General features: G+C 43.0%; 2 protein-coding genes across 3 annotated transcripts; one reads left to right on the top strand and one right to left on the bottom strand.

The window, feature by feature from the left end:
- On the top strand, positions 1 to 18,678 carry tmc6b (transmembrane channel-like 6b). 2 transcript variants are annotated; one of them, XM_080463506.1, is made up of 21 exons: positions 1 to 41; positions 4,852 to 5,029; positions 5,560 to 5,690; positions 6,733 to 6,900; positions 8,136 to 8,300; positions 8,387 to 8,495; positions 8,576 to 8,660; positions 10,141 to 10,398; positions 11,047 to 11,261; positions 11,339 to 11,483; positions 11,653 to 11,808; positions 11,889 to 12,034; positions 12,500 to 12,584; positions 12,673 to 12,770; positions 12,853 to 12,948; positions 13,025 to 13,100; positions 13,711 to 13,844; positions 16,276 to 16,452; positions 17,161 to 17,239; positions 17,894 to 17,980; positions 18,056 to 18,678. In XM_080463506.1, exons 2-21 carry the CDS (start codon positions 4,974 to 4,976, stop codon positions 18,068 to 18,070), a joined length of 2,481 nt encoding a protein of 826 aa, XP_080319632.1. In that variant the 5' UTR covers positions 1 to 41; positions 4,852 to 4,973; the 3' UTR covers positions 18,071 to 18,678. The 2 variants fall into 2 exon arrangements, with proteins under 2 accessions (XP_080319632.1, XP_080319633.1); XM_080463507.1 differs by lacking the exon at positions 1 to 41 and adding an exon at positions 1,249 to 1,358 and having other exon boundaries at positions 18,056 to 18,672.
- On the bottom strand, positions 18,575 to 26,965 carry notum1b (notum, palmitoleoyl-protein carboxylesterase b). Its single transcript, XM_080463508.1, has 11 exons — positions 26,186 to 26,965; positions 24,845 to 24,897; positions 24,588 to 24,683; positions 23,819 to 23,879; positions 23,262 to 23,320; positions 21,745 to 21,847; positions 21,420 to 21,611; positions 21,246 to 21,343; positions 21,015 to 21,162; positions 20,895 to 20,942; positions 18,575 to 19,580 (listed from the first exon to the last, which is right to left on the bottom strand). Exons 1-11 carry the CDS (start codon positions 26,551 to 26,553, stop codon positions 19,256 to 19,258), a joined length of 1,551 nt encoding a protein of 516 aa, XP_080319634.1. The 5' UTR covers positions 26,554 to 26,965; the 3' UTR covers positions 18,575 to 19,255.

Raw genomic sequence — 26,965 nt, 5'->3', positions numbered from 1 at the left:
GACACCGGAGAAACTGAACAAGTTTGACAAGTTACCGAGCGGTAAGTAGACAACTTTTTTTTAAAGACGCACGCTTTGTTTTCCTTCATTTACCCTCCACTTGGCTCATTAAAACCTCCGAATCTGTCGCTACCTCATAGATAAATCGTTACCAACTCAGTGAAGCTCATTGACAGGTTGACTCGCTTCAGAGACGCGAGTTACCGCTTTGACTCGTCGACAACAAACTGGAGAAAAGTCATTTTTAGAGACATGAAACTGCTTTGATTTAAAACCTCTCCATTTAGAATATGTGCTCATTTTAGAGTCGAAATCTGGAGTGAATGGGGTTTTCTGGTGTGTTGTGCAACTACAGCATAGTTGTCAGTAGCAGTCAGAGACTTTTGTTGTAACAAATGGTTGAAGTGTTAATAATAGGATCCTTTTTTTAAGATTAAAAAAAAAAAATGGGTTGAAAGTTTCCACTTCTCTGAAATCCACAGTAACCCTATAATTTGTCGTCCTCTGTTAAACGAGGGAGGAGAGGATTGGAGTCCAATAACAGTGAAGTGTGTGTGCAGTTCACACATGTCTGGATGTCTGTTTTGTTTTCATGCAGATGTTTATCTATTGTTTGCCTTCACAAGTCCTCTTAATATCCTTTACTCTGCCTTCATTGCCCTTGGTTTTCCCTAATCTTGCAATTTGAGTTACTTTCTGTAACTACACATCCACATCAGGGCACTCGACAGTCTAAAGTAAAATCTCATTGTACCATCGCATGAGCCATGGTGGACTTCCTCTTTAAAGGACATAACATCCAGCAGGAGCAGGCTTTTGGGTTTCAGCAATGCTTCATAACCCGGAGGCAGGGACGACCGCCATGGGGTGCCGGGAAAATCTTCATCTCAAGTCAAATGATTCGTGCATTAAAGAAGAACAACCCCCAACATTCTACTGCACCACGTTGTTTACTTTGAGCTAGAACTGACAGATAACACTTGTCTTTTGGCCTTATTTTTCTTTATTTAGCTCTTCCAAAGGAAAATGGCCTCACCGAAACCTATTTTCAAAGATTGGATGATGTGTTGATGAAGCTATGCCAAGTATTTTGGATTGTGTTGTCGTCCCAGGTTTGCAGTTCTCTCTCTCTCTCTCTCTCTCTCTCTCTCTCTCTCTCTCTCTGTCTCTCTCTCTCTCTCTCTCTCTGTCTCTCTGTCTCTGTGTGTCTCTCTCTGTCTCTGTGTGTCTCTCTCTCTGTATGGTTAGTGGACAGACGCTGAACCCTGTGGTGTCTGAGCTCCTTGCTTCCAGCTGTCACATTCAGTGCAGGAGCATCTGTGTGTGAAAGGATGATTGTGGCTGATCTACAAAAGCATGTTGAGTACTGTTCAAAGACTATACTGCAGAATTTGAGTAAAATCCATCTTAGAAATATTCAGACAATCTTAGTTTGACTGGGTGACTGTTTCTTATGGCTTTTTACAAGCTTGTGACAAGGAGAAATAGTAGCAAATTGTCTAAACTTTAAACAGATAACAATAACAAAAGAAAAACTTTCCCCAAATTTATGAGGCATGTCTGAAGTTGTATCAATACGAGAGTTACTTCTCTTTTTTATTTTTAATCGAGGTTGTACATTCTTGGTTGTTGAGGAACATTGTCAAGTATACGTCTCATGAATTAAGTTTGGTAAAGGCCTTAATCAAGGTTCCTTGGAGCACAACAATGTCTAGGACTGGAAAACACAACTTTGAGTACATTTCAGAGCTTGAGTTTTTTTAAATTTCATTTGTGTAAAACAGTGAACTGATTTCACAAAAACCTCTGTATCAATACCTAGTGAAGAATGTGTGCATGTCTGCCTCCTCTGACTGAAAGCCGCAGTATATTTAAAGTACACATGTGTCTGATGCCGAGTTTACAGCAGCTCTGATTCGCTTGTCTTTTCTCGGCAGTGTGGGAACAGATTAGCCTGCCGTTGTTGAAAGCTCTCAGGATGGAAACCACTTTAAACCCTTCCCTTTTTCTTCTGCATCGCCATCACATGTTCTGATAACTGTACTGTTTCTGTTGGACAAGACCTCACTGATTAAGAATTGTAGACTTCAGTGTCGTCATTGCAACAAAGTTCAGCTCAGCTGCCCCTCTGACAGTCGTCATGGGGGTATTTTTGTGGGGGGGGGGGGTGTTTTCACTTCCCCTATTTCCTATTATCAAGTCTTAATGGAACTTGCTACCCAACTTAAATTCACACTGAACTGACTTATATTCTGCTGTCTCCTGCATTTGTTTTCCCGTATCTTTTCTTTGGCATATGTGCAAATCAACTCTGACCTCATGAATCCATCAGGACTGTGTTTCCTGCTCCCACTGTACTGTCCTCAGACTGTACTGTTTCAGCGCAGAATAGCAGCAGTCGCATTTACAACATACACATATGAACAAGGTCAACAGTAAAGCTAATTGCTTCCTGCAGTACGAGGAATTCCTTTGCAGTATTGATGAATTAAAGTGGCACGAGAAGTGATAAGACTAAAATGATTTCTAGCATAGGAAATGTCGGGAAAGTGTAACATGATCCCCCCTGCAATCAGCTAATGGGAAAAGTATGTTTGAGAGAGGGAAACAAAGAGTGTGCGTGTGTGCGGAAAGAGGAAAAAAATAAAAAAGGATTAAAACAGATGCCATTGGAAGGACATTTTTGAGCCATTTTATCATGAAGTCGGTGTGTTACTGGCTGATACTTAAAGCTGCGCCCTGCCTCGTGCATGATGCTTTCATCGACTTCCCACAGGACCAAAACCAGAAAAACCCTCAACCCCCCGATGAACATCCAAACTTTCTGTGCTGCACTCCTGCGCCTGTGCCGTTTTAAACTGTGTACTTATTGCGTGTAGTTATCCAGGTGGTACACGATGCACCAAGAACTCTCATCAAACACATTCAGCTCCAGTCTGTGACTTAGTGTGGGCTTTTATGTTGTGCTCTTTCCTGTGAGTATTATAAATACTGTAGTATAAATGCTTCTGAACTGAAAACAAAGAACTTGAAGCTTTGTTGAAAATTCGATTTAGCCTGTATCTGTGGGATCAGTCACTTTCTATAATGTACACACAGGGTACCAACAGCTAAAGAACATAAACACGTCCTTTTCCTCACAATATTCACTTGAACGTATGACTCCTAAAAGTGACATCACCACGTCTGGTTGGAGTAACCACTTCTGCTGGGCTTTGTGTAAACAGGAAGCTGGTCTGAAGTTTGATGTTAGGCAACACTAATATTCACCATGGTGTACCCGCTTTACATGGTCCTCCACTGGAATCAAACTTTGGATATTCTCACTGTGAGGAGAGAGCATTAGCAGTTAAGTGAAGCAATTTAAAAATGCTTCTTTACTCTAATTTTCTTACTATCCCTGAACACATCATCTGATAACTCCATATCATCACTCAGAAATCATGACAGATAAGGAGATCATGGTCAATTCTCACTTTTCCAATATAATTTTGAAGTATTCAGTGTGTTACATAATGATAAAAACTATATGATATGCATATTTTCTACACTTTGACACAATTGCCTGGATATTGGACAAATATCAGACGTTAACGGCTGTTTTTCTAATCCGCTGAGGTAAATACCCCAAAAACTACACTATTGGATGTATGTCTTGTACAATAAGGAATATTATTGTTTTTCAGTTTGCATTGAAGTCATGGGTTTTCAGTTATCAAAGACTTTATAGACAGTATTGTAAAAATGAGGTTGTTTCACTGTGTGTGATACTCAGTAGAAATGAAATCTGTCTGTTTGTCCTGTCATATAATCTGAACCATGAAATATACTGTTATTGTGGATCACCTTTACAGTTAGCTTTGATGAAAAAAAAGCAGAGTTTACTGCTGTTGTTTATGTTTTATACACACTCTGCTTTGCTGTTTCAAATCAGATTAGGTATTTGTCAGCGTTCAACAAGCCACATCTGGATTTCTGTCTCTAATTCTCACCTCATGCTTAGTTATATGAGAGAAAGTCGGGCTTCAAAGCAACAGGATGTGTAAGAAAAGTCTCTAATGTGGGCAGATTTTAGTGCAAGGACCAGAAATGCACTGAAACATACAAAGGGACCAACTGACTTCCCTAAAGTCCTACATCTGACACACTGTGATTGTGACAATGCTTCATTCTTCCTCTGCGTATGAATATTCATTTCAGTGACATTGTGACATCTGACTCTGACCACAGTCCGCATCACAGGCTGAATGGAGCTCTCATCAAATCGCTGAGCTGAAGGATGTAATCCCTCAACAAACTGATCCTCATGACTCCCTGACACGTCACCCGTATTATTAAACCCTCTGAGTGCATCTGACCAACCAAATTAAACGATCCAGGAATCGAGTGGACTGAACAATACAAGGTCAAGATAACCATGACTAAAGGAGATCAGAGCTTTTAATAGAAGAGTGAAGCTCAGGTTAACCACAATAAAAGAGTACGGCAAAGACTTAAAGCAATAAACAAGAACCCACAATGCAAGAGCGTAAAATTAAACCAACCCAAAACAAAACAGCACAAAAAATGGCAGATGACTATGAGAACACCCTGACATTGAATGCTTAGTCATTCTGTGTGGCATGAAGTGAACTGTTGTCGGTGTGAAGTGGAACTGGAGGCAGGAAGTGTTCTACGTGATTGTCATGTGGATAACTTTTGAGGTTTGTTTCCTAGACGCAGCGTGAAAGCACTAATCACAACAAGCAGAAACACGACAGGAGTGTTCAAATTCCAAACGCTGTCCGCCGGCGTTTCCCTCTTCACCTCTGGCACCGCCTCCTCCTGACTGATCCCACCTCTCTCCCTCAGGTAGAGCACCATGGTGGGAGTGGAGTGCAGGTCTGAGCAGGTGAGGGCGTGATACCTCTGCTATTGGTCGACGGCGAAGTCGACGTGAAGGCAAACTTCAACACTGTCAGCAGATACGAAGAATGGCCCGGAATGTTAACTTCGACCTGAACCACCCTCTGATGGAGGCTGGACTGGAGTAAGTGTGTCTCTCTATCTCGGTCTTCGTCTCTGTTTGCTTTGGACTGAGTCAAGCTGTCAGCCAAGGAATACAAATGACTTAATGTGACGGCGGAGGGGGGGCGGGGGGGTTGAACAGGAAGACAGACCATAATGAACACTATCCATGGGCTTTCATGCTTTTTTCTTTTCCCCCTTTTGTTTCATGGGTGTTTCTGCTAACTTTCTCTGTAGAGGCTGGTTGGGTGGGACACATGTTTGCTGTCTGGGTGTGCTTGTTTTACTTCCTTTACTATCTGTGCATAAGTAAGTCAAGGGGATTGGAACTGGTTGTTTCAACTCATGTTTTTACAAACAGTCAGTCCTCTTGGCTTACAGTACATCTACCGTCGACTGAAATGCTGCTCTGGAGGGTCATTGTGTCTTATGACCGCTGCTCCCCTGAGTACTCTGGAAGATCTGCCTTTGAATCTCATCTGGCACGTACTACCCTCTTTCATGTCTTTGTGTCTGTCCTTTACTCCGTCCATCTGTCCGTCTGTCCGTCAGGAGCCCGGTGGATGAAGAGGGTGTTCACGACTCGTTCAGCCAGCTGATAGCAGAGCAGAGTCAGAATGGAGAACGGTCTGATGCCTATGAGCTGCAGCAGGTGCAGAGAGAGCTGGACGAGGAGGACCGAGGTACTGTCTCAGTGATGGGTTTGGAGAAAACATTATTATCTGTTAATATGTGGCACGTAGTTGGGTTATTCAGAGTTTTTAGTTTTGTTGAAATAGTTTAAATATAACTTGAAATGCATGTCTCCTTTCAGTTAACAATCCTTGGTGAGCACAATATTTCACAATTATCACTACTGTTTTCTGAATAAGAGTTGGTATTGTGATAATTTATCAATGCTACTTCTTTTGTTGGTACTCCTGATTCGCTCCATATTTTTTTAGTGCATGTGTGAGTGATTGTCTGTGTGTTGTCCCTGTGATGGATCAGAGGGGATCCTCCCTATGGAAGAGGCCTGGGACTAATGTGGATGAATACATAGATTGATTTAGGAAGGGAGATCTTCAAAACAGGACTGGAAATGAATATAAAATGCTCCCTGATCATACAGTATTCGAACCTCATTCCATTTTCACAATTTTGTGACATTGAAGCTTAATGCTATAATCATTTAAACAACTGACTCTCACACTGTATCTTATCATGTTTTTCAGTTTGACATTTCAGTTTGTTCTTTTCAGAAAAAATATAAAAAAATATCAGGAGGCTTCAACATAACAAACTAAGAAAAGTAAAGGGGATCTAAATGCTTCCTGAATGCTTTGTATATTCAAATAGTTTCCTTATTTCCTCTCTTGTTTCCTCTGAATTCAGTAGGTAGGGAAACCTGACAGCCTCCGCTAAAACACTCCGTCTATTTACAGCTGATCTGTTGCTTTTGCTTACTGCGTTTACTCAAAATGGGGTTTGTGTCACTCTGAACCCGCCAACGCTGCAGATAGTTTGGCCCCTTGTTTGTCAGCCTTTCTGGATTTGTGTCTGTGAGGATGGGCTGATCAGAGGATAAAAATGAGCTCATCTTCCTCATGGATTAAGTCACAGCCCAAAGGCTTGTTTGGAAACCCGGCTCCTCTGCCAATCTTCAGGTCTGGTGTGTGAACGGCACTATGTCAGAGTGTCTGATTTTTCTTTGTCCTTTTCACGTTTTCTTTGTTTTACCCACAGATGAGGTGCCCTACCTGTCCAGTCCTCCACGGGTGTTAGGAGGAAGGAGACGGGCAGAAGAGGACATGGACAGGGAGGATCATGAAACACAATTAGAACCTCTGGTGCATGAGCAGTGGTCTTCAGCCACGATGAAGATCCTGTCCTCCATGCCCAGTCGCACCATTGGTGAGTCCTGCTAACAGATTTTCAATACGCACACATAACATCCAAGAGATGTTCCAAGATACAAGCAAACGTTTGTTTTTGGGGAAATTAAACATTTAGGTGAATTTCTAATATTCTTAAACCTATGATCTGATTTCGACATGTTTCTTTCTACTTCTTTTTTTTTTTCTTCAGAAAGGCATATGGGTACACTGTTCTCCTATTGCACATACATTTTCAATACCCACTTCCTTCTATTCATGCAGTCTTTTGTGAAGAAATTACCTTTTCAATTTACAGTTTACGCAGCATACACTACATACAAACGTCCGCTCGGTATTGAAGGTCTGACAAATAAGAAAAAGCAAAAAGAGAAAGATGGATGCCCTCAGTATCCTTCCTATATTGTATTTCTACTTCTTTACCCTTATGTATTTATTTATTTTTTGTTCCCCTTTCACCATGTGACCCGACACCCGATTCCAAATGATACTAAAATAATCATGTTTCTTAAAACCGACAAATATAAAGAGCAAACTCTCTTGACTGTTGTTAATAAAGAAGACAAAAGTTGATTTTGATCATGTATGTTTATCCAGGCGGCTTGGTGTCTTTTTGACTTCATTGCTGTAGAATTGTCACCCACTCACATATTTCAGCCACATTATTCAATATTACTCCAACATTCAATATAGGACCGTTTCTGTGTTACAAACATGTGACACACTCGTGATGCTGTCTTTGATTGGAGGTAATGCTTCAGTCCTGGGCGCCACTGTACTTACAGTACAGTGCCACTCCCTTATGGGGATAAAGTTTCATCTCTGTTTTCTGGTCGTCTTTGAATTTTCTGGATATTTTAAAGGGTCTGGGAGTTATGGAACGAGGTAGAATAGCATGGGCCTGCTAGAGACGGAATAGATTTGACATTATACGAGTTTGACACCGCTAAAGGAGGTCAAACGCCTCTGTCAGTTCAGCAGATTGTAACCACACTCCATGTGTTGATGACCTGAACCCAACAAACACTGAACCATTGAACCTAATCAGTGAAAGTTTAAATACTAAATCCGGAACTGCTGATGTGTAACTGAAAAACTTTAGATTTGTTAAATCTTAACAGAGTGGATCACTTATTTTTTGCAGACGCAGACAACAGAAGAGTAGACTTGGATCTAACGAGATGTTTTGCGGGGGGGGGTCATGATTTAATAGTTATGATCCTGTTTCTGAACATTCTTGATTGATTTTTCTAGGCCGCAGCAGAGGGGCAATTCTCTCACAGTACTACAACCGCACCATGCAACTTCGGAGACGCAAGCAGAGCCGACCGTCCATCCAGGACTTCTCCCGCTCTGCCAGACCAACCATACGATGCTACCGCATGGAGGGGGACAGTACGGAGGCAGACAGCACAGAACGTGAGGAGGACCGTCCGCACTCACTCTTTTCTTCACGTGCTGACATGGAAACACGTAATTTCAGTGGCACTAATGGTGTTTTACAGTGAGCAAGAGGGAACGTCTGGTGAACAACCTGCAGAACCTGTCGGTGGGAGACAGAGTGAGAATGCTGCGAGAGATGCCCCTCAGTGTGGCTGAGAAAAGTGACCTCAGGTAAACACGGCTACTTCTCCTCTTTTTTTGTCTTTAATATCTGTTTATCGGTCTGAATTTTCCCCTTTATTGTTTCATAGGAGGTTAACAATACAAAAGGAGAAACGCACAGATTCTGGTAGCAAGCTTCACTGTTGCAGTCGGGTCAAATACTACATCATCATTGTAAGTCTCTTGCACCACCAGACCAGAAATCTATGCCAATCCAACTAAAGCCTCCTACAAACTGTGTTACTTTAGAAGTTTCTTTTTTCTTCATCTACGTTATTAAAATATGTAATGTGGATTACAAAAACTTTGGTACAACACCCAGTCTGACTTCACCGACTTTTCAGTCACCTAATGTCTCCCAAAATGTTTCCACAATAGACGCATATAAAACAGTTCCTGGAGAAGTACTCGCTTGTAAACAGAAATAGAGGCGGGACGTCTTTCGTGTTTTGTTCAAAGGTTGATAGAAACCTTTTTGCCATTGTCAAACCATTGTGGTGGGAACATGAGCAGACATCCTCTCCGTACCAGAAGCACCATTAACCCGTCTTACTGTCCCAGCATGCATCGTGAGAGATGAAGATCACTGCATCCGTGTTACGTTATGTTTGCAGAAGATTAAATATTCTGTGATACATTTTTGGTTCGAGAGCTCCAACTACAATATGCAGCTTGCATTGCAGCTCATGTTCTAAAGCCAATTTGGTAAACATTAACCCAGCCACAGCTATTTTAATGATGGGAAATATGATCATTTTTGACATGCAATTTTCAGCCAAAGGTGACATTATGATTCAATTTTTGGGAAAGTTGTTAAAGAAAGCATTGTTTTTTTTATGACAATAACAATAAAATAAGACTTTTTCATTATGGAACTTTAATACATGGAAAGGTGAGTGATTCATATCAGTGAGAATACAAAGAGAACATGTTTATAGCTTGGATTTGTGTTAAGTCTACTTTATTTGAACGTGTACAAGTAAATTAATCTGATAATATATATATATGCAAGTTAATATGCCAGCCACATAAAACAACTCATTAGAATACAATAATAAATCTTGATGATTGTAGGCCTGAGAAGTCACGACAGCAAGCACGATCTGAGATGTTTATTTGCTAAAGTGCATCACATACATAATAAAATGCGGTACTTAGGTCACACATTGCCCACAAGTTGGTTTTAAGCATCCTCTTTCATATATTTTTGTTTTGGTGACATACAAACAACACGAGGAGTTCCACACATGATTTAACCAATGTATGAAGAATTGTGCAACACTGTGCAAGCACGTGCGCGCGTGTGTGTGTGTGTGTATTTTGTTTTCCGCTGATATACTGATATAAATGATATCTTATCATTTTAGTTCATAAGTCATGAAAATCTATTATACAATATCTCAAAATATAATATTTAATCAGCTCGACTATATTTATAAAAATGTTTTACTGGAGCCCACAATCATCACAATCAAAAATGTTTGGGGAAATACAAATATGTAGAGATAACTGATAAAGCAATTACCTTTTCATGGATGGATGGATGGATGGATGGATGGATGGATAGATGGATGGATAGATGGATAGATGGTACACAAAACACTTAAAAACCTACCCGTGCAGGACTCTGATCTGCTGCTCTGTCTCCTCCCAGGCTTTGAGACAGACTTGGTACAGCTGGTTGTCCTTCCTGCACTCGCTCCAGCTGTGGCAGGTGCCGCTCAAGAGAGTGGGCGGACGCTTCGGCAGCGGCGTCCTCTCGTACTTTGTCTTCCTCAGGACTCTGCTCTTCTTCAACTTCTTCCTGTTCCTGGTCACCGGCGCGTTCATGGTGCTGCCTCAGGCAGTGCACCCTCCAGATGTGTCTGCAGGAAGACGCTCCTTCTCTGGGCTGGAGCTGCTCACTGGGGCGGTAAGATGGGCTTACCAACACTTGTGTTTCAAGACATCAGATCTGTGTGATGAGTGAGACACAGTCCCACCTTTCCACTGCAAGAATTAAAGCTCCATCAGATGTCAAATGCATCTTTATGTATTAATTTAGCTGCATAATTCAAAGTGATACACATGCAGGATTTTACACAAAAACTCTCTCACACTGACGTTTTATCCACACGCCAAAGAGCAAACTTTCATAACTTCCACAGTAATGCTGTGTGTTCGGTTAAAAACACAATCAAAATATATTTTGAAGATTTTGTACTGCTGATAGCTCACAAGCTCTTAAAAAATGCGTAGAAGAATCATAATCCGTTGTGTTCAGTCACATCAGAGTAGAAGCAGAACAAAGCCCGGTCTGGAGGAGCTCCTCAGATGTGTTCATGTTCTGGTTGAAAATAGAAAAAAATGTAAAGGAATTGTCACACAGTGATCAAATCAAAGAATGCACGAGCAGGATGAATGATTAAAGTCGTATTTGTCATCAGTTGTCCTCTGGAGTCTTTTCAGCTGGTCACAGTCTTTTTAATTGCTTGTATATTCTGGTAATGCATAGAGGACACAACAAATACTCAAAGTGAAAATGCAATGTCTCTGTTTGATGTTTGTTTTTTTGTCTCAGGGCCGTTTCTCGGACTCAGTGATGTACTATGGATACTACTGTAACTACACTCTGCGCGGGAGCGGCAGAGATGACGGTGAAGTCCTGAACGTTACCGCATCAAATTCAACTGAACAGGAGCGCAGCTCAAAGCAACTTTCTTACAACATGCCGCTTGCATACTTCTTCACCATCGGAATGGCCTTCTTCATCACATGCATCATACTTGTGTACAGGTACAGAGAGAAACATCTCCGGGCTGGCTTCATCCTCATTATCTGTAACCATTACCCTCAATGTCACCTCTCAACAGCATGTCAAAGTCATTTGGCCAGAGCTTCAGAATCGGCAAATCTCACAGTATCCTGACCATGAAGGTCTTCTGCTCCTGGGACTTTAAGGTTATCAAGAAAACTTCTGTCAGACTCACGTGTGAGAATATCTGCACGCAGCTTAAGGTACACGCATTAATTAAATCCCTCCCTTGTCTTGGTCATCTTCACTGTCGAGTAGTAATTGGCAGACAGGAATGTGATGACCGACTGCATTCTTCTTCCTCTTTGTCTCTCTCAAAATTCTTTCACTCTCCATTTCCCTCTCTTGGATTTGCGCTGTCTCCCGCTTCAGGAACTGTTGGCAGAGGTGAATCACAAGCATCGCAACAACACTAGGTGTCAGAAGTTGTGGAGACTGATGGTCCATGTCCTGGCTTGGACAATCTGCATAGTGAGCACCACCGCCTGTGTGATCAGCATCTACTACTTCTCTGGTTACATGCACCAGGTAGGGGTTTGAGGAAACTGATGAGAGGCTTGACTTACTTTTAAGTGCTGCGGTGAATTGATTGTCGTCTTGCCGTCTAGGACCCGTTACTGAATGACGTCAGGCTGCTGGCTCTCCCCGTGGTGGTGTCCGTCATCAACCTGCTGCTGCCGGGCCTCTTCAACCTCGCAGCCTGGATGGAGGAATACAACTCGCCGTCTGTGCGCACGTATGTCGCTCTCAGCAGGTACGAGAAATAGTTTGTGTGTATGGCAGACATTTATTTAGTTATTTATAAAAAAAAATTCTCCCCAAGACTAAACTCACAACCTGGGCAGCAAGTTTCTGTTTCAGAATTAGATTGAATTTCCCTCCTTTTGAACTGCTCTGCTTATCACAGCGTGCTGGATGGAACCTAAACCCAGAATTCATCCTTCTTTCAGAAATACATTATGCACTGTCGTAAAAAAACTTTCATTTGTATCAGCAATAAGTTCATCCCCTTGGTGTCGCCACTGTTTTTAATTATGTCTGATGGATTGAAAGGTTTTAAACAAATTGAGCAATCTAAGACTTGATTTCGGTTCGTGGTGACGAGCTGATATTATCAGGCGACGTTGAACCGCTGCGTTAAGACTGCTTAATAAAAACTGTATTAAACTGGAGGGAAATGCTGCATTTGGCTGTTAACAATTAGTTCTGTGCTTTGAAGGAACTTGATGCTGAAAGTGAGCGTTCTCGGCGTCCTCTGCTACCACTGGCTGGGTCGAGTCGCCGTTCAGCAGAACACTGACGAGGTAAAACCGGACGCGCTTGTAGCTTTAGTGAAGTCTAACGTTGTGGCTTGGCTTTGACCCTGTGGTTTCGTTTGGTCTGTTCTCAAAGTGCTGGGAGAGTTTTGTTGGTCAGGAACTGTATCGCTTCCTTCTCATGGACTTCATCTTCACCTTGATGGACACCTTGTTTGGAGAGTTTCTGTGGCGGTGGGTCTCTCATCACTGAGCCATGCAGCTGTGTATGTTGTTGTTTACTGTATGGGGTAATGTCAGTTTGTTGTGTCTGCAGGTTTTTTTCCGAGAAGGTGCTGAAGAGGAGGAGGAAACCGGTGTTCGATATCGCCAGAAACGTCCTGGAGCTCATCTATGGGCAGACATTGGCCTGGTGCGAGCCTTGTTGTAAAGAAATGCAGTCCTGATCGCTGTGACTGGTTATTCAGAGTTAATCCTTTGTCTTTCAGGCTGGGCGTTCTCTTCGCACCTCTCTTACCTGCTGTGCAGGTCCTCAAACTCTTGCTGCTCTTCTACATTAAGCAGGTACCAAACTCATCATTCAAAGAAAATGCACAAAGTATGGTTATATTTTATAGCATGTTTTTTAAATGTCATCAGGTTGCTTTTATATACAGTATGTAATCACTTCCAGACCCTTAAACAGCTTCAGCTTTTGACGATGCCTGTTTTCTTTTTTACAAAGACGCAAGTGTTCGGTTTCTTCTGTAGATATTCGCCTCATAAAGGATGAAGATAATTCAAACTCCAGAAGTGAATGGAGCATTTAAAAAAAAAAAGAATTCTCGAATCTGTAACAAGAAAAAACATTTACATTAATAACGGGAAAGTAATGGTTATCTCGATAACGATTTTCACATTTCACACACTTTAGTTCTGTTTTAGATATTTGTTTAAAATATTTGACGTTCCTCCGTGTACCACTAGAGGGAGCCTGTGCACCACAGCTTAAAAACTCAAAACACTGCACATTGCAAATTACACTTTGCTTGTCTTGAAATGTTGACTCATTCTTGTACCAAGAATAGAAAATGATCAGCTTATTTTTCCCCTGAATGTGACTGCTACATCTTCTCGCCTCGTTCTGTCACAGTGATGACCTCTGACCTCAGCCTGTGTGTTTGTGTCCCGACAGAGCAGCGTGTTGATGAACTGTCAGGCCTCCAGGAGGCCGTACAGAGTCAGCCAGATGACCACCATCTTCATCACACTCCTCTGCTTCCCATCATTCCTCGGAGCCTCCGTCTGTGTCACCTACACCATGTGGAGGTATTTCCTCCAACCTACTGCACCATCGCGTCACGTGTAGCAGACAAGACAAATCTACCAAATACTGAGTTGAATTTGTTAAACAAAATGACAAGAATGTACTTTTAGTTCGAGAATGTAAAAGCAGCTGTGGCATTTTTTTACTTTTCTGGTCTTTGTTCTCCACCATGTATTAGACTAATACTTAATAGACTAAAACATTTGTGCTGATTTACTCTGTCAAAGTTCTGATTTCAGCAAAATTAGAACAAATCAGCTGAGGAGAGTTTGTAGTGTGATAGAAACACAGAGCTGTCAGTAATTTAATGTTGTATTTTTAACCTTCCTCTAGTGTTAGCTTTCTGTTACTATCTCTTATGTTAACGGGTCGGTTTTGACCCGTGTCTTAAATCAGCCATAAAATACCCTAAAAACAATTATTTATCATCCAATTTGTTTCTCACCTCTTGGTTACCGTGTTAGACTCCCTTATCCATTAAAAGATTGGTTTTAATATTTTTGTTGTGGCCCCCTGGGCCTTTCTTTTAACAGCATACCCCTCGGTTTCAGTATATAAAAAGTGGTCAATTGAACCTCAAGGGAATAATGTAAACAAAGAAAAGGTTGTTCTGTTACCTGACTATTACTGATTGGTATTAGGTCACATCTCTTAAATTAAAAAAAAAAAAAAAAAAAAGATTTTAATTTTAATATTATCAACTATAGTAACATCTATGGTGTTTCGGGTCAATTTCGACCCATATATATTTACTTCAAGAAAAGGGCAAAAAACAAGTTTAAAATTTTTTTAAAATAGAACTGTATTACATAGAAATGAAAAGCAGAACTAGAAGTAAATAATAAACAAATTATAATTAAATGTAGATTTGCAAGGTCAAACAAACGACAACCAATCGAGCAAATCACACCTACAGAAATCAAGTACAAGTTCCACATATACTCTGTGCAAGAACGCGCGTGTGTGTGTGTGTGTGTGTGTGTGTGTGTGTGTGTGTGTGTGTGTGTGTGTGTGTGTGTGTGTGTGTGTGTGTGTGTGTGTGTGTGTGTGTGTGTGTGTGTGTGTGTGTGTGTGTGTGTGTGTGTGTGTGTGTGTGTGTGTGTGTGTGTGTGTGTGTGTGTGTGTGTGTGTGTGTGTGTGTGTGTGTGTGTGTGTGTGTGTGGCAGAAAGTGACACTTGGTGTGCTCTTGCAGATATATATTTTGCATTTTATATGTGTTGGTCTTTCTGTCCTTACTGCTCGGGCAGACCTGACACCTCTGTCCTTTGGAAGCAGCTGGTCTCACTGGGGTTGTGGCTGTTGTTGATGTTGAGGCGGGGCTGGTCGAGGAGGAAGCGGATGCTGATGCTGATGCTGATGCTGATGCTGATGCTGATGCTCTTCTTGTTGCTGTGATCCAAGGGGTCATTTTGATGACATTAGCAGCAGCTGTCCTGCCAGGTACCTCAGGAGGTACTGACCTCCAACAGATGCTGCCACTTTTGGATTTGAATGTTTCAGCAGCAGCAGCAGCTTCAGCACCGGTGACCTCCTCATCAGACTGATCAGATGTGTCTGTGTCTTCCGGTTGTCACTCCACATCATCTTCCTCCTCAGAGACCTGCTCATCTCTGTCGCTATACTGCTGTGTGTCCTCTGCCTCATTGTCAGAGCAAAGATATGATCCAGAACTTGGCTGGGAGTAAATCTTCTTCTCATTGTTGCTGTAAATTGGAGGTGTGTCCTCTGCAAGTCACCAACTAGAATCTCAATTGGCCTTCCATGCCTGGACACGTCTGTCTTTGTTTGTTCTGTCAAACAGGCAAAGAGAAAAGTCCCTAACTGAAGCTGAAGTGGTTGGAGGAAGAGCTGGCTGTCGGCTGTTCGTTGATTGTGTGTTTATGAATTCAGTTTTGGCATTTATTATTGTTTTATCATCTTATATTTTAACTGGGTCAAAACTGACCCTAGCAACACAAACGCCATCATTTTCACCAGAGGATTTTTATAATTTAGTAAAATATTTTTATTTTATTGTGTTTTGTTTGAATAGAAGTTCCTGACAAAGTCAAAAAGTCTTGATGCAAAAAACTAATTTATGTAGTGCTTTTATGCATGCTAAACCTAAAAAAGGGTCGGTGCCGACCAAAACACTAGAGGAAGGTTAATGACGGGTAGCAAAGTAAAGAGGTGAACAGTGTACGGATAAGAGGGAGGGTTAGTCTTCCAAGTCTCTCTTTAAACGAGTAACTCAAACTTATCGATGTGTTACAGAAGCTACTAAGTGACCTGTCATGTCATGTCACATCTGCCTTTGACTTTTTGTGCTGTTTTTTTTTTTTTGTTTTGTTTTGTTTTTTGTCTCCGAACGTTAATTAACCAGGACGAAGAAGCCCTCTGTGAGACGTCTCTTCTCTGACTTCACATACAGTCTCACTGCTTTCTGTCCTCAGCATCACTCCGTCCTCGTCCTGCGGTCCCTTTCGTGGGCTGAAAACGATGTTCCAGGCGGGGAAACTCTGGGTACAAGAACTGGAACAACATAATCCCAACCTGTCCGTGCTGGCCAGGGCTCACGCCTACCTGGTGGAAAACCCCTTCTTCCTGTTTGTGGGAGCAGGCACCTTCCTGTAAGGAATGTTCCTGAACCTCGTGTGGATCATCTCCCGTAGTTAAAGCAGCAATTTTACTCCTGATTAACGACCCTTCATCCCTTATCATCTACTTTACTACCGTTGTTATCACACCTACAAGATGTATTGACATTTAAACCTTTTGCTCCTCATGCTTAAATCCAGAAAGTTTATCTGCTTTATATTTACATTCATTTGCCAAACAAATTGTTTTAAAGTCACTTTTTAACACTTAATTGTTTGTTGTTTGTGAAATTTTCTAAACAAACTTAAACTCGTGCTGTTTTGCTAAAGCAATTAAATAAGAAAGTGATACTTTTACTTGATTAATTGTTTACCACAGTACTTTTACTTGTAATCGAGAAAAATACAAGGAGTTACAGGAGTTGTACTTGACTGCAAATGAAATACTCTTTCGACCTGTTACCTAATCCTAATCTTAATCTTACCTTAAAACAAGCCTTCACCTAAAGATGTCCAGTTTTCCCCCATGATGGTTTGGTTTTAGTCGTCATGGTGACGTATAGCCCGTCGGTCAGCGTGCCGTCGGGTTTCTATGTCCTCCAGTACAGAAGAAGACACACACACACACACACACACACACACACACACACACACACACACACACACACACACACACACACACACTGGAAACGTGTCATATCCAGGTTTGGTTGTGCTCAGTCTCGCTCTCGTTCTGTTCAGGGTCGTCATTTACTTCCACAGTCAGGTGGTGGACGGTCAGCGGAAGATCATTACGTTGCTGCAGGAGCAGATTCAAAACGTAAGACGCATCTTCTAATCTTCATCATAACTCATTTGAAGTTGAACTTTCTGTCCAAGTGACGAACGTCAGAAACGCTGTGTTGATGTATTTTACACCACTTGTCGAACATATTTAGCTTTATTCCACCATTGCTTCCTGTTTGTTATATTCTGCAAGTCGCATCAAGTTTTTTAGGTTTTTATTCCACTTTGGTCCAGAGAACTGAAAACAACTGAACACGTCTTATACGTCCTTTACTCCTGTGATTTTCATGGCGGGGTCGCTAAGCCTTCTTGGTTTTTCATGTCTTAAAAATAGATGAGTCAGCATTTCATTGATTATGTCATAAAACTACTAAGTTTCAATGTTTACATTAAAAGTCTATCATTTATTTAAAAACATTTTTTTTAAACTCGCAAAGTCAGCAGAAACAAGCTGAAAAATTGGGGGCGTGTGAGATTAAAGAGAAAGATGATCGGTCAAAATTTAAAAAAAGAGAATTACATAGAGTATGACTTCGCTGAAGTCGTGAATACAATTAGAGCGTAATGCATCTTTTGTGGTGAAAAGCTGCGGAAGCTTCTTCAGATGTTTGAAGATGACGCTGACATCTTTTGCACGTCCATCAATGTGTTTTTTTTTTTTTTTTCTACTCGTCATTTCTGTGCTCAGGAGGGAGAGGATAAAAAGTTCCTGATCACTCGACTCCAGTCGGTTCACGAGCAGAAACGCACTCCAGCTCGAAGACTCGTCAGTCAGGTCGGTCTTCTTCACGCACTCGGCTGGGCCTGCAGCTCCTCCGCTCTCCTCACCTCCACCCTTTCTTCCCTCCAGGACTCTGCGTGTTGAGAGACACGGATCTCCAGCAGACAAACCTCCTCGTTCCTCCGAGCTGCACTGAGGTTTAGAGGAATCCTCAACCCGAACTGGAAATAAAAACTGGACGTAAAGACAAACCCGACGTGTTTATGGGACATCAGTGGGCGAAGCTCTCTGCCTCACGAAGAGTTGTTCATAGGGGAATCTCTGGAGGCCAAAGTGAAGCCGCACCCTTTTAACTCCTGACTGTGGTGCGATGGAAGACGGAGGTGAACCGGCGCCACCACAGATCAAATCACAGGGAAACTCCTGCGTTTTCATGTGTTTTTGAGTTTTTTTTAGGAGCTCCTAGAGCTGTACAGAACACAACAAAGAATTCCTTCTGTTATAGAAGCACTTTTATACTGACTGTGAACCAATAGTTTTTAGCAAAAATTTTAAAAATGTTTTATTAATATGCTTTAGGTGACGTTTTAATTTTGTGGGTGTTTTTGTATGCTGTAAATGACTCCTGTTTTTTTACTTTTTTTTTTTGAGTGCAAGTGTGTTTTATTCTGTGAGTAAATTGTGTTTTATCTTAAAAATGCATTTGTGTCTTTAATAATGCTCCGATAAAGTTTTCGTTTGGCTGCAACAGGAAATTGTGAACTTTTGGTATCTAGTGTCCCCTGTGGGCTCTGCCTTCACTCAACCCAGTCGGTGAAAAGACGGACCAAATAAAGCGATTAGCCACGGCCTGAAGAACAAAGTATTAATCTTTTTATTAGTAAATATTACCCATTAAATTATTTATTTTTCCAAAAAGAGAAAAAGCAGCATATTTTGGTGGAGGGCAGGAACAGCAGCTGGGCAGATGTGTGACTGTGATTGTTTGAGTGGACAGAAGAGGGCGCCACAAACTAAACCCTGAACTCTACGGGCTGTTGCGAGCAGCCATCACCATCATCTCACCTGCACTCACACCTTGTACAGGTCACATCACTGCAGCGTTCAGGATAATATCAGCTCTGCATATTTAATGTGGAACCCCTGCGATCCCGTACATATATCGCGTTTAAACAGCTCAAACTCTCCGGTTTGATTGCACTCGTTTCTTCAGATCTCTCGGGGCACTTTTTAAATCAATGGAAGACAAGAAGTCTCATCAGAGTTTTCTATTTTTCAGAGTTTCCAGTCTTCCATGACGCGTTGAGCTCCTTGTGTGCGGCTCTGCTGTCAGTTTCCGTTGTTGAGCATGCCCAGCAGCTTCCTGGGGTCCATCCCCTGCTGCTGAGCCATCTTCTGAACGTCGAAGCCCAGGTGCTTGAGGAACTGGATGACGCTCATCTCCTGCCCCGTGGCCTGGTCTCGGACGGTGGGGCAGGAGGGGTTGCAGTGCGGCCAGGGGCAGCTGTCGATCAGGTGCAGCGGGCAGCCCCTGGCCCTCTGCTGGACGTGGGTTCGGCTGCCATTGATGCGGAGGCTGTGGTGGAGGCTGCGGTCCCAGCAGTGGAGCGCTCTGGGCAGCGACGTGCCTTTCACCTGAATGTCCATCCAGTATCTGCAGGGAAGGAAGGAAAATCCCACATTACACAGATATTCACACGGATATATACTGTACATAGATTACATTCAAATACAAATGATATTACACAAACCACAAAAAAAAACCATTAAGCATAATACTATGTGATTTCTTTACATCAACAAGAACAAAATTGTTGTTTTTTGGCTTGAAAAGATGAAATATGCTAAATTATGGAATTTCACATATTACGGGGGTCATATCCAACTTTTCAACACTTTCACATGGTCCCATTTGTCCCAAAACATATTCAAAGTTTACTGCCCCAAATCCAGCTTTTCCTTGATTTTCCTCCATTTGAATATTGGATCATAGGAGCTACATTCAGAATCTGCTCTGTCTGTGTGAGCTGGACTGGCTCCGCCCAAACATGCCCATCTTGGGGAGAGGAGGAAGTACTTCCTCTCGTGGTGCCATGTGCCAGAGCCGAGCTGCCTAATTGTGGGAGGAGTCAAAGGGAGGGCCTACCTTGATTCTGATTGCTCAACCCCCAATGACACCATATAGGGTTTCATTTCTGATTGGCTCCTTGGAGCAACACACTTTTAAAAAATGTAAATAAGCCAGGGAGAGAGAGGACAGACTGTCTTCACTTCTGGGGCGTCATTCCAGGTATGGTTGCGATTATTACTGTTGGAAAACTTTGCATAATATGACCCCTTTAAAAGAAAGCAGCCCAGCATGTTTCTTCTTTTTACTTGTTATTACTGTGAACCGATGATAGGACAACTTCTGTTCTTCTGAACATCAACGCAGCTGTAATCACCTTCCTCAAAAAGTCCAGTCAAATCACAGGCGTGCTGATATTCAGTAAAACAGAACCGTCCACATGTGCCCTGATCGAATAAAACCTGCTACTGTGAAGTAGAATTTATGAAACGGAAAATTCAAGTGCAAAGAAGTTTTAGGAAAATTTTATGAGTAAAAAAAAAAGTGTTTCTTTAGGAGATAGTTTGGAATAATAATCTGCACACATTATATGTCTAGACGGCATAAAATGTAGAAGAGTTTTGAGAGGAAACGCACACACACACACACACACACACACACACACACACACACACACACACACACACACACACACACACACACACACACACACACACACACACACACACACACACACACACACACACACACACACACAGAGTGAGAACATGCAAACTCCACACAAAGAGGTCCAGTGAACCTGCGACCTTCTCGTTGTGAGGTGAGTCTGTTTTAATTACACTCATGTTTTTTTAAACATAGATAGATAGATCACTGCTCTCACTCTGTCAGTGTACTCACGTTCTGGTAATGAGTTCATGAGACAGACACGCCGGAGCAAACATCGCCCTGCAGAGCAAAACAGAGCACAGTCAGTAAAATGCCAGAGCGTGTGCGTGTGCGTGTGCGTGTCAGGCTCACGGTACGTCATGCAGCGTGCTCCTCAGCTCCTGGCCCAGGTTCTGGATGTACCTCCACTGGCCCTCGTGCACCGGCTGCCCGGTCAGGTGGACGTTGTCGACCGTCAGCTGGGCCTCGTCGAAGAGCCACTGCACCACGAACACGGGGCCTGCGGAGCCGCCAGGGCGGAGCACGGGTCAGAGGGGGGACGTGACAAACAGTAGGGTCTTCCTGGGATCTGCTCTGACTCACTTTTTAACGTGGGGAAGACTTTATATCCAAAGAAACATTTCCATTCTTCACCCACGTGAGCCTGTCTGCAGCTTTCTGGCACCAGTCCACCCCAGTACCTGCACAGAGTAGCACCGCTGCTGAACTTCTGTGTCCTGCACCCTCACGAACCCGCCTGTCCTCCACGTGCCTCACCTGATGCCTCGCTTTATGGCCTCGGTGGGGGCGCAGCTGACGGTGTCCAGGCAGTCTGTGAATTTGTACTGCTTGTTATCCAGGAACCACCCCGAGTCGGCCAGGCCCCGGACCTGCACCCCCCTGTGGCCCCGGGACCGCAGCTGCTCGGCCACGTGGTCCACGTTCAGCAGGACGCCTGTGCCGCCGGCGCTGCGGTAGAGGAGAGGCAGATCAGAGAGAGCGGCCGGGGTGAAATACACACACACACACACACACACACACACACACACACACACACACACACACACACACACACACAGAGGGGTGTGTGTGAGAAACTGACCTGCTGCCTGCCAGGAGCAGAACCTTGGCGCTGTCCAGACCTCTGGTCAGCAGCTCGTTCACCACCTCCTGAATGATCAGAGAGCCCATGAAGGCATAATCACCTGGAAACATCAACATGTCTTTATTAACACAGAGAAGAAGACAGAGGAGGAGCGCCGACCAGCAACACCACTTCTCATACTGGTGAGGTGATGAAGCGCTCAGGGCCACACAGCGGGGTGGCGCCGCTGTAGAGTCTGGGCTGGACTGGGAGACTTTTCTGTGTGCAGTTTGCATGTTCTCCTTGAGCGTGCATCGAGTTGGTGCAGGCTTCCTCCCACAGTCTGAAAACCTGCGTTTAACATTAAACATTGACTCTTAATATCCCATAGATGTCTGCTTGCCCTCCGACGGACGGGTGACCGTCACTGTAAATTCTGCTCCTCACTTTCAAACCCCAGTTTAGCGCCTTTGTGCCTCATTGAACTTATTTTGTCGGAAAAACACGATCAAAAGCTCAAACTCCCAACAGTCCCAATTATGATAAATGTGCTTCCCAGTTTCACCATCAAAACAGGAAGTCTGTCTGAACTAGCTCACCTTGTGTACAAGCATTTAGGGGCTAAAAATAACAACCGAACTTTAAATATCAATCGCGTTTTTACATTTATGAGATGTGATTTCCCATTAAACCCATATTGATGACGATCCCGTATTATTGGTTTACAACATCGAACGTCACAACTTAAAAAAAGTGTTGACATTACAGTCATGAAGTCGTGTTGAACTTTATGACGTGTAACTGTACTCGAGCTCGAGTACAACACACATCATGCAATCTACTCATACGTTAATCTACCCAATGTGGATCACTCTTCACATCTTTTCACCTGTACTTTTCTACTTTTACTTGTAGCTGAGAAACATTTAGACACTTCAACAGTAGTCGTACGTCAGTAGACACATTTTCATTTCACTTTACACTTCTGTCTGTTTCTAACATCACATTAGTAAAGCCCGAAAGATAAAACCTGTGACAGATGAACAAGTGGATTAAATTGAAATGCAGTCTGAAAGTAACAGTGTAACTCTAGACTCACTGTATACTACAGCAAACTGTAATATATTGTAACACACTGTTACATAGAGTAATATATTGTAACACATATATTGTGTATATATTGTACACAGCAAAGCCACAGAATACTGAAGTAAGACTTCCTCATACCAACAGGTTTAATAACAACTTGTATGAAAACAGTCGAATATTTACTAAGTGTTCAATTTACTGACAACTTCTACCATTTTTCTTTTTGCAATTTTACTTTGCTTTTTGAATAATAATGAGCTTTTTAGTATTTTGTGCCTTGTGGACATCAAGTACTGGGAACTTATATTTTGTCCATCAATGGATTTTGAGCAGATTCTCGTATCTGATGTGATCTATGTGAAAAAAAAAAAACAGGCACTGTGATAGAAATGCCTTTTAAATGGTTGTTAAATAGTTTGGGCTGTGTGTCGTCTGGTGTTTCGTACTGTTTTCTGTCTTTGGGGCGGCGCCACTCCACACGTCACTGGAGCAGTACGGGATGAAGCTGCGGGAGACAGAAACCACAACAATGTCACCGCAGACAGAGGAGACGATCAGATATTAGAACGGAGGTGCTTCGATGTTACTGACAGATGGGACAGCTGTGACGACTCAAAATATGGAAAACTGTCAGAAGAATCCAGGAAGCCTTCATTATATGAGACATTATGATCATATACTAAACATAAAGTTTCTAGCTGGGATAATTACTAGATGTCAGCCTGCCGTGTCGGTTTATTCACTCGTATCTCAGACGATGCTGCTGCTTTTGTACAGAGTGACCGTGGCTTTTAGAAACGATCAATGAACAATCCTCATCTGCCAGCTGGACATACATACATCAATTTGACCGTAAAATGTAAATCATCTTTTATACTATCTCACATTTACTTCAACCGATTCACACATCCAACCACAATGCAGAGTTAGTGAGAGTAAAACAAAACATCAAAAGGATGTCTTACTAAAAAGAAAAAAGAAAAAAAAGAAAAGGATGTCTTACACCATGTTGGCATTCCACCAGTGAGGGTTTTCCTCCGGCTGTGGAGACAAAATACCTGTTCCTGTGAAAAGATGAGGATGGATGTCACAGACATGATCTAGGAAGCAGCTTCTCATCGTAGAGTCAAACAAAATGAGAAGGATGAGACTTTTTGCAGAGCGTCTTATTGAAATTCACAAACCTTGAGGCTGCTGTGTGTTCTGACGTGTGTGGATTAGTGTGTTTATATTGTACGGTATGTGTTCCCTCTGTGGCGGATAAGTCATTAAGTCTCCCTGCTTTGGTCAGCAGTTACATGCCGGCACTAAAGTGCTTTGCTGCTGCTGCAGTGGCCACCAGTGTAAAGTATACGCAGGGAAAGAGAGCCATAAACAAACAAGGGGTTCCCTGATGGCTCCAGGCAAAGAAGCAAAGAGTCTGACTTCTTAAGATTAATGCAAACGCAGCTAAAGAGGAAACACAAACACTTCTATGAATCTCTTTCATTCAGAGGACTTTTTTTTTTTTGCCGACTGAGGAAAGTGAAAGCCCTGTGGGGGTGTGAAAAGTTTTTGCAAAATCTGCACAAACTGAGAAAGACTTTCATGCATAACAGACAAGAGTGTGTGTGTGTGTGTGTGTGTGTGTGTGTGTGTGTGTGTGTGTGTGTGTGTGTGTGTGTGTGTGTGTGTGTGTGTGTGTGTGTGTGTGTGTGTGTGTGTGTGTGTGTGTGTGTGTGTGTGTGTGTGTGTGTGTGTGGATTCTGCTGCACATCCTGTGCGATCTGTACCTGTTCTTGTTTGTGGCCACTTGGTGGAGCTCATGAGTCTCCTCATGGTCTCATACCTGCTGCCACAGGTCTGTCTGTTGAAGCAGTACCATCCACCTGAACAACACGCGCACACACACACACACACACACACACACACACACACACACACACACACACACACACACACACACACGCACGCTTGTAAGCAGGTTGCATAAGAGCTGTGTGGGTGTGTGTGGGTGTGTGTCAGGGTTAATTGACAGATTCACCCTCACCTTCCAAGAACAGCAGCCACCTCCTGCTGCCTTTAGACTCCTTGATGTAGTACCTACGGGAGAGACATAGTCAACCTGTGTGTGTGTGTGTGTGTGTGTGTGTGTGTGTGTGTGTGTGTGTGTGTGTGTGTGTGTGTGTGTGTGTGTGTGTGTGTGTGTGTGTGTGTGGATTTAGTGGCCGATGCATTAAAGCACAAGCTCCTCACTGTGGATGGGCACCTTTGATCCCAACATGAAAGATCTGGCTCCGATCGCACCACTAAACTTCTCTTTCATAGTGGCTTTCATAGTGCTAATCATTTTTTTCTTTCTTCAGACATGTAGGAGAAACTCACCATCCGGGCAGAACATCAGAGACCTGACAGCTTGGGTGACATATGGAAAAATCCCCCTCGTTCACAGACACAACACTGTTTTTATGCAAATCGTAATTTGTGTCTTTTGTTTATGATAATTGTACAATTCTAGCAACACTGAGACTTAACTGATATTAGTCATTGCTCATTGATTTTTAAACAGTGTGATGAAAACCCATATCTCCCTCTTCATAAAGAATCTGTAATTATTAGAAATATTAGCTTCACTGCAGTAGCTTTTCATGATTTACAAGCCAACAAAAATGGTATTATATTGAAATGTCATGCCCTTGCCTGAATCAAACTTTTCTTTCAGTTGTCTGTTTCCTCTCCATCTTTCTCTTACTCTGAGTTGAATATTTGCATGTGGACACATTTATACTATAAGTGCAGGTGTGCACCTGTGGAGATATGTTTCCTTTTTGTAATGCTGAATTACTTTGACTAACATTTTGTATTAATAAAGGTCCTGTATAAAAGAAGATTGGTTAATAGCAAGCTCCTCAGATGTCCCTCCACTGCTAAAATTCAGCAGAGTGTTTGTAATCTGACACCAGCCTCATTAACTTACCTGCTGTGTAACAAGCTGATGGCCTGTGCAAAACCATGTCCGAATTGATCCTTTGCTACAGGCTCACATTGTGAGGATGAAGCTTAAACACGTTAGTTCTGAAATTTGTAGACGTTTATGAACCTGTAACAGCTGAACAACACACAAGTTACAACACAATGTGTTGCCCCATAAAGACGCACCGAGTCTTTGTGAAGAGGTTTAGTTTGGATCCCACCCGATGCTGTAAATGTGTTTTTTATTAGGGGAAACAACAAAACGTATTGATCAGGGAATAAAAGCACCTATCGCACTGTCTCACTGCCTCGCAGTCTTGCGGGAGCGCGGACTGATCCGGCCCTTGGATACATCCGGAGGGACAGAGGATGAAGCCTTTGTGGCTGTTTTAAGTGATGGTTCAGTCTGGTGACTTACCCCGCAGGTGACCCGTCATTGCAAGTCACAGATACATTCTTCAGAAAGTGCAGCTTCATGTCCTGGTCCAGTTTTTGCGCAGAGCATGGATAGAGCGACTGCGCTAAGTTCTTGATCTGAACCATGAAGTTGTCCATGTTTCCCTCCACCGCTGTGAAGTCTAACGGGAAGCTCTCCGCCCCCTCCACCCGCTCCCTGTACGCCGGAGGTTGTAGCTGCTGCGCCCGGCGGGCCTGCGCCCGGCCACCGCCGCCGCCACGCACTCTGCGCGCCTCCAGCGGTGCGCTCATGTGGATGCAGAGCAGCAGCAGGCAGGAGCGCAGCGCGGAAAGTCCGGCGGAGTTTCTCAGCACACTGCGGCTCCACATATTGGATCTTTGCAGGAAACGTCACTCAAACGTGCGCAATAGGACGTGATAAAGCACCGCGCATCCTAAGAGGAGACGCAGAGATGGAGCGTTCTTTGAGAACGCGCGGAGACTTCCAGGAAACAACCTCTCACGCAAGGTGTGCTGAACAGACGCAGGTTATCTGCCCCCATGGTGCCTTCAGGGGTCAAATGCTGCCTTTAAAGTCACCCCCAAACACCTGTGCAACCACAGATCACGTCCTCAACTTGTGAGCATGGCATCCAGTAAAAGCGTCATTACGCGCGCACGACGCACAAAGTTTGACTGGCGACTTGTTGCTTCTCAGTTCACGTCCTCACGAGCTGCGGTCCGGACGAAGAGGGCCTATATTTGATGTCCCCCGCCTCCTCCTCCTCCCCCCTGCCCCCGT

Source organism: Lipophrys pholis (assembly GCF_963383615.2).
Source record: "Lipophrys pholis genome assembly, chromosome: 5".
Classification (NCBI taxonomy): Eukaryota; Metazoa; Chordata; class Actinopteri; order Blenniiformes; family Blenniidae; genus Lipophrys; species Lipophrys pholis.
This window is presented reverse-complemented; position numbering and strand designations above follow the sequence as displayed.